The 7852-nt window shown below is 36.9% G+C and overlaps 1 protein-coding gene across 3 annotated transcripts in view; it reads right to left on the bottom strand.

The window, feature by feature from the left end:
• Window positions 1-3556: 3556 nt before the first annotated feature.
• The window catches only part of LOC145641820 (peroxisomal 2,4-dienoyl-CoA reductase [(3E)-enoyl-CoA-producing]-like), a 29196-nt gene continuing 24900 nt past the window's right edge, over window positions 3557-7852 (bottom strand). For 2 of the 3 annotated variants that reach the window (XM_081692792.1, XM_081692790.1), the window contains exons 4-5: window positions 7579-7801; window positions 3557-3943 (exon numbers count right to left, since the gene is read on the bottom strand). In XM_081692792.1, coding sequence (XP_081548918.1) covers window positions 3789-3943; window positions 7579-7801 — 378 coding nt within the window. In that variant the 3' untranslated portion in view covers window positions 3557-3788. The remainder of the gene's footprint in view (window positions 3944-7578; window positions 7802-7852) is intronic. The other variant, XM_081692791.1, reaches the window with a different exon arrangement.

The raw sequence follows: 7852 nt of genomic DNA, 5'->3' as shown, positions 1-7852 counted from the left end.
GCATTAAAATTCTAGGGCATTTGATACTAAAGTGGTTGAACAACTGGAATTAGAGTTGGAGTACGGTGAGCTTGACTTCTGTTGGTCCTTGTCGAGCTAGTATGCTTGGAGAGGGTGTGGTTTGAGAAATCATCCGGCATAGTTGGAGTGGAGGCGATGTCCGAATAGGCTATCCGCTCACGCTTCCTATGCCGGATGCACTCCTTTACATCATTTAAACGCCAAGACGGCTTAATTACTTCCTTCTAAGGCTGCTTGGTCAAAGGATGAGGCATCATGGAATGAGGTGGTCAAAGGATCACTTTAATTGATCGTTGCGATCAAAGTCTTTATATGCCCGTCCTGACCAGGACCCGGATTGGTGTTAGGTGTCCAACATTCTTATGCCATAATGGACGAGTATCCCCACAGACGGCGCCAAATGATTCGGGGATTTTTTTAGATTCCCTTGGGATAATGGTCACGCTCTTCGAACATATGGGCTCGCACACCTACAATATAACGAATATTCTGTTTACCGGAATATTCTCCCTCGGCGGTCAAGTTAGTAACCGAAAAACAGAAAGGCTAGAGAGAGAAAGTAGAGAGAAGTTGGAGCTCTTAATGCTCTTTTCTTTGTTGTGCCACAATCTACCCCTCTCATCGTAAATTTTTAGGGTATTTATAGGGGTGGGGAATTATGCCCCTTAGGGTTACTACCCTAATTTTCAGTGCTCTTATAGGCGGCGCAATCAGGAGTGGACACGTGTCCTTAGGGGCGCCGTTTTGCGGCTTTCTCAGGGTTTGGGCCTCCTGATGTAAGGAGTCCTTTTACTCTCTATTTCAGGTGCTCTTGTTTGAGGTTAACACGTGTCATCTTCCTATAGGGACACGTGTTGCCTTTTAGTTTGGGCCACATGTTTCTATGGGACTGGACGAATTATTTGGGGTATTTTTACCACCCTAAACAAGAATGTCAATCTAAACGCCTACTAAACCTATAAAAATCCAAAACCAAAGAGCAAATGTCTCCTAAAACCTAGGAGTTTGCATTGTCCTTAAGACCAAGAATAATGTTCTTCCTATGGTGAGCCTGAACTACAGAAAAAAGTAATCAAGTATTTTAATCTCAGATGCATTCCACTTCACTTTTGCTCGTTGTTTTCAAAAAGAAACACCACCTAAGCCTTTGTAATCTTTTCCATCCTAAAAGTACTAAACAAACACCGACTACTTTGACAATCAAGATTTAAAAAGTATTAGTGACATCCGTAACCGACTAAAACTTTCCAATCAATACCCCAAGCCTTTTTATGAGAGACACAGAAGACCAGCAAACGATGACGAAGAACACAGAGTCTTTTTTACAACGAAAACATAAGAGACCCCGGGATATGATCAGCAAAAACAGTCCGAACCATAGTAGCAACATCCACAGAGTGTGGGCATCAGTTTTCAATTTTGTAATGCCACTTGTATCTACCAAAAGGCAAAGAATCACATAGAATAATAGCCACACAAGACATTCTTTTGAGTTCGCATTCTCACTTGAAATTTCTATGTAAATTAAGATAAGGGGAAAAAATTAAAATAAAGTACATTTAGACCAGTTATATACAATAGAAGTATAGAAACATTCTTTTTGAAATAATGTACATTAGGACCACTTATTATTTTTGAATAAATTAAATTGGGACAATTAAATTAGGGTAATTGTTGATTAATTTAAAGTATTGTAGACAAATGCATGTTGTTTAATTAATTAGCATAGGTTAACGTGTTGATAATTTAAACAAGTTTTAGAAGCAATAAAGTTCTCAATGTAGAGGAGTTGAAAGCAACCTGGTTAGGAATAGCTCCGCCCAATACGGCGCGAGTGCACGCTGATTAGTGACATTTATGTCACTCTTAGGGTAGTGTTTTTGCTTTGTTTCAACTTGTTTTAGATGGTTTTATAGTTTTTTTTGTTCAGATAATGCGTGCATTCATGTCTTGTTATGTTCTGGAAGCTAAGAAATCACGTATGTTCTTGAATGCTTGCCTTTATAACGTGGCGCGACATATGTGTCATAGTGTGGTAGAGGCTCCCGTGTCTCAGTGCCTGCTGCCATGTCATTGCGGTATCTACCATGTTGTGACGGTTTCTGCCATGTCTCGGTGCCTAATGTTGCGGTGTGGTGCCTTTGCCATAACGCGGCAGATTTTCATTTATGCCCGGGCACGTAGCTCTGTGAGATGGCATGCATAGGAAGCAAATTTCAGAAGCTGAGGCAGAATGTTTGCTCATGGGCTACAAGGGCTATGCGTGGGTGCGCATCTGTAGTGCGTGGGCGTGCAACCGAGCACGCAAAGCCTCACATACCCACTTAAGCGCGGGCGCGTAACATCATGCTAAAGCATGTCGGGCCCTTGTCCGGCTTATTTCAACGGCTCTGTAAATACGCGAGGCTTGTTTTGTATGGGCATCAATTAGACTTCTTCTATTCTTTTTATATCTCTTTCTCTAGTTTTAGGAGAGCTTTTCTTTTTGGGTTTAGCTTAAGATTAGAGTAGTTTAGAGAGAGAAAGTGAGAGATCTTTAATGGTGGTATTTAGAGCTTGAAGATTCAACTTGTGATAATTTTTTTGAGATCTCCGTGTTAAATCAATGAGAATTTCTTACCTTCTCTCCTTTATTTTCATTCCTTTCTTTTGCTTTTGCTTTGTTAATTGCTTATTAATCATGTTGATGCTTGTTAATTTGTTGATTAATCTTGTTGTTAACATGATTAGTGAGTATACCCCTCCATTAAGTTGGATCTTGAGCATGTTTTAGGGTTTGGAATTGATTTGTTTGTGATTAAAGTCTTTATATGCTTGATGTTCTTCAATCTACTTGCAAAGTGCACATTGTTTGTTGATTGAGGGTGGATTGATGCTTGATGATGTGACAGCAAACCTAGCTAGATTCATTTGTATCGATTTATACTTGATTGCACCTTCTAATATATGATTCTAGTATGACAACATAGAGGCTATGTTAGGAGAAACCAATTGAACCAAACAGGTGGCTAGATTGGATATTACATTGAGATTCAAACATATCTAATTCATGATTAATACGATTCCATGATTTGTTTATACATGAGTGAATGCTATGCCTAAACCATTTCCCTTAGTGTTTTAGTTCTTGTTTTAGTGTCTTTAGACTTTAGTTTATATATCCCATCCCGGACTAGCTTAATTGTTGATAGCATTTAGTATTGCTAAACTATTCCATGTAGTTCGACCCCTATGGTTACATTATACTCGTATTGCATTTGTTTTAGGGATAGACAATTGACGATGCGTTTATTCCCTCACCCCCTAATGAGTGTATGCATTTCACCCAGTTCGAGCCACTGCCGCCCGGTCGGGCGCGAGAATGAAGTAAGAATAGCGTTAGGCAGCCGCCCGATTGGGGCCGCTAATGCCTGGCCGGGCGCAAGAACGAGGTTTTGAAAATGGGCTTTCTCACTTGGTAGGGCAACGAGCGCCTTGCCGGGTGTGTGAACATCCAAACCATTAAATGTGAAGTCGAAAGGGTTTTTGGTAAATTAAAAAAAAAAAATTCAAATATTACAAGATGTTTTTTTAACACCATACCAAATACGAATAAAATAAGATTTTAATGAAGGTAAGAGCAATGATCATTGATCACCCAGAATCCTTGTATGATAATTATTATTATTATTATTATTATTATTATTATTATTATTATTATTATTATTATTATTATTATTATTATTATTATTATTATTATTATTATTATTATTATTATTATTAACTGATTACAGCTTGCTCTTAGGAAGCCCAACTGGAGCACTTCTTGATTTTTTCTCTACTACACGAGAAAGTTCCTTCACTGCATCTTTGGGCAGATGGCGTGGCCGGCTCAGCCAGAGTCCTCCATCAACTGGAAGTGTTGATCCATTGACATATTTACCTGAAAAATTGCAAAAGTTGACTCAAATCAGCAGAGTCCTTTCAATCGCTTAAGAGGAAGATTCTGTGCTTTACAAACATAGAGACAGCATAATGTATCTAGTTAAGTAACTTCTTGTTGGTCTGCCCATCGTTAAGTTACTGCCTTATATCTTCCATTCCAAAGAACAAGGGAACATGAGTCTACAAAAATATGAAGTGAGGCATATCTAAACTCACTAAACTCAGCTACTTTTGAATGGAAATATCATCTTATTAGAAAGAAATTGCAAGTAATGCCAGATATAATTCTCTTCTTTGGCTAGGAGGCAACATATACCATATGCACAGATATTTAATAGTCACAGTATCAAAAACAACAGAAAAATGGATTAAAGACTCCAAAAATATGATTCTGACAGACAAGGAATTGCTAACAGGTATGTCTTGGTGTAAGTCATAACTGCAGAGACAATTTTAAATGCAGAATCTCAGAAAAACTAACGGTCTGTTCACTTCAGCTAAATTTCAGTTTAGTTCACCTCCAATCAGTTCAGTTCCTAATTTCTTTCTCTCATAATATAATCATTTCAGCTCAGTTCAGTTCAGTTCAGCTCACCTCAATAAATGTGAACACGCCCTAACAAGCGCAAGCTTGAATACATTAGAGAATGGAAAATAATTTACAGGAACGAGTATTTTTATTTAATTAAAAAAACATACACGTGAGAGGTAAGATAAACGGTAGGTACCACATAGATTTTTTTTACCATCATTATCTATATATAAGGTAGATCACACAAAGTTCTGAAGTAATACACACCACTATTAAAAAGTCAGTCCAACATTTTCAAATTTTCAATGCCTCCGATATCAGAATTATTCAGCATCCTCCAACTAACAGTCTGCTTCCCTACACTCTCTTTATTGGTAACCTTATTACGATAGCACAATATCCACTGCCCACACATAGAACTTAATTTAACTTAACTAATCCGCATCTTGCCAATAGATAGGAAACTTCCAGTTATAAGCACTAGATGAGTTTTGTAATCTAAAAGAACAGAAGATAGATGTCTGGAGGTGAATACAGATTTCAGGCTTGTTGGAAAAACAGCATTATCTAAAAGATCAGATGCATGATTGACCTTATTGAGCTTCATGGTATCAAAATCCTTAGTAGATAACCAAGGCAAAAAAATGGGCTTGCAATACTCCCTTTATCTTCTCTAATTTCAGTACCTCACAATCATATATTCCTCCTTTCCTATTAATGATTTAATTGCAGTGGAACTATGGCTAATTAAAAACAATTCAGTAATAAAACAAAAGGAAATGCTTTTGTTAACCAAGAATAACAATATCATAAAAACTACTTCATCAAACTTGTATACAAGTTCATTGGATAGATCAAACTGGTCAAGAAAAATGTAATAAACAATCAGTCAATCAAAGCCTTAATCCCATAAGCAGGGTCGGTTACATGAACCAAGAGTGATTATTCCGTTTAGTCATCGTCAAAAATCTTCCTCCTCTATCCCTTACGATCAAATGCCTCATCCTCATGCAAATCCATTCACTTCATTTCCTTCCTAATTCCTTCCAACCAAGTCATTTTCAACCTCCCTCTCCCTCGTTTAACCCCATCATGGTCCCACTCTTCCACTCTTCGTACCAGTGTACCCTCGGGTCTCCATTATCATTTTGTGATTCTTGACATAACCCACTCACATATTTGACCTTTGCTCCCTCTCCTTCATTGCAGCCTTTTAAAAAAATCTTTTTTATTTTCTGTTTTCCGTCTCCTCCATGTTCAAAATGTCTTATCAGTTCTCAGCATAGTGACGGTAAAAAGTAGGAATAGGAAACTGCAAGGAAGAAAAGACGGATATCTACCATATCCAATTTGGACAAAATGTGTCAAAATATCAGATTCCAATACCCTTCCCTTTTCCTTCATCATCTCAGTTAGAAAAGTACAAACTCTCCCTTTATTTGGTTCCTCCGATCAATTTACTGCAAATAATCGATGAAAAGAGTACAAAACATTTGCTATCTAATTGGTTCCAAGTCCTTTTACATTGACATGGTAATGCAGACAGTAACAGTCATTGTCCAACATCTAAAATCAAAAGGTAGGAAACTTTTCCCAACCAGTGGGATACTAATGTACTACTGAAAATTTTTAGAACTATCAGCAATGCCCTGATTTATAAAGATGATTTTACAAAACCATATCAAGTTTTACAGAAATTCATAACTGACCCAAACAATGCACAAAAAAAAAAAAAAAAAGGTAGGGGAAAAGGTAAATAAGTATCAAGCACATTCAATAGATTATATACTGAACAAACTTACGAATACTAGGGGAGGAAAAGAGATAAGGAACCCTGATTAATGATCTTAAAAATAGAACAGATGTCTGATTGAAATACAAAATACAAAATGTTCTGAGATATTGCAAACTGGCAACAGGAAGCCTGCCTCAGACATTCCAAGTTATGAAGCAGGGAAATTATTTTGGACAAAAGTAATACTAAATTACTAATAATACGCAGCATGACTAAGCTCCATCAAGAGATAAACCATCAGTGTTTGGCACTCTATGCAAGATTAGCAAAAACGGTGACTCAATATTATACACACAGCTCGATAGCTTATATTTGGAGCAGAGATACCAAGAAATGAAAATCAAAGGAAGATAAAAATCAGACTTCACAGGTTGTATAGTGAGTTAATTTTTTGTTTATTTGTAAACAATTTAGGCAAAAAATGTTTGTCAGCTTCAGAAGATTTTTTAGGAAGGGGGGGAGCAACATAAGAAGAATATTTTGTAAGAACATGCCAACACAAAAAATTATGAGTGATTAATTCCATACAATTTCCAAATTTTTTTTGCAATAATTGAGCATTAGAGCATCTTGTAAAGTGAAGCCTCACTTAGCAAATAAAGCAAACAATCACATAGAGACTACACTTGGGAACGTTGGATGTCACCACAACTACAGATTTGAAAATGGTTCCATATTCAATATTATTATAAAGGAGGGATGAGGAATTAAAGAGATTTTTTTACCATAAATATACCTTAGTTTCATTGAAAGATATTAATAAAAATCAAGCAAGAATGCAGGGAAGTAGTAGTTTGGTTATCAATCTTATGTTGCATGTGGAACAATTATTAATATAAATCTGTGTCTTTGGTGTGCCACACCACCTAACTGAAATGTGACAGCTGCTTACTGTCCTACATGGAAAAGGTGTATTTACATTCTTTTTTCTTCCTACTGATTTACAAGCTCAAGTTTGCGTAAAAGAACTAAATTTCAAAATTTTTAACAAGGCATAAAAAGTAAGAATAATAATATTCGACACTACAGTGCATGTCTATGGAGAAATGCAACTAGACCAGTACACTTGATATCATAAATGCCAGCAAGCATATATACGTCAATAAGCCATGGAGTCAATAATTGCACATCTTGACATCATTTTCTTGTAAATTTAGGAGAGAGGAGGAGGGAGGGGGGGGGGGGGGGGGGGGGGAGAGATGTTAGTAGTTTCTATAACAAAATACAGCTTCTTATATACTAAGTACCATAATTAGGTACATCAAGTAGTAAAGAAGGAAAAAATACATAAAAATGAATTGCTCACCTGCATCTGACGCAAGATATACCGCAGCCATAGCAATGTCCCATTTCTCACCAAGTTTATAAAGTGGCATGTAATCTTTAGCTTTGCTTGTTATCTCTTCAGGTGCAAGTTTACTCATTCCAGGTGTATCACCAATTGGACCTGGCGCTATTCCATTGACTCTAATATCATAATCTGTACCCCATTCCAATGCCAAGTTTCTGGTAGTTGCATCAACAGCTGCCTGCATCACCACCCACCAATTGACAATTAATGGGAATGAAAGAAATAACCT

This window comes from Chenopodium album, chromosome 8, assembly GCF_948465745.1.
Source record: "Chenopodium album chromosome 8, dcCheAlbu1.1, whole genome shotgun sequence".
In the NCBI taxonomy this organism is placed as follows: domain Eukaryota; kingdom Viridiplantae; phylum Streptophyta; class Magnoliopsida; order Caryophyllales; family Amaranthaceae; genus Chenopodium; species Chenopodium album.
The sequence above is the reverse complement of the archived record's forward strand: the minus strand, read 5'-3'. Positions and strand labels throughout refer to the sequence as shown.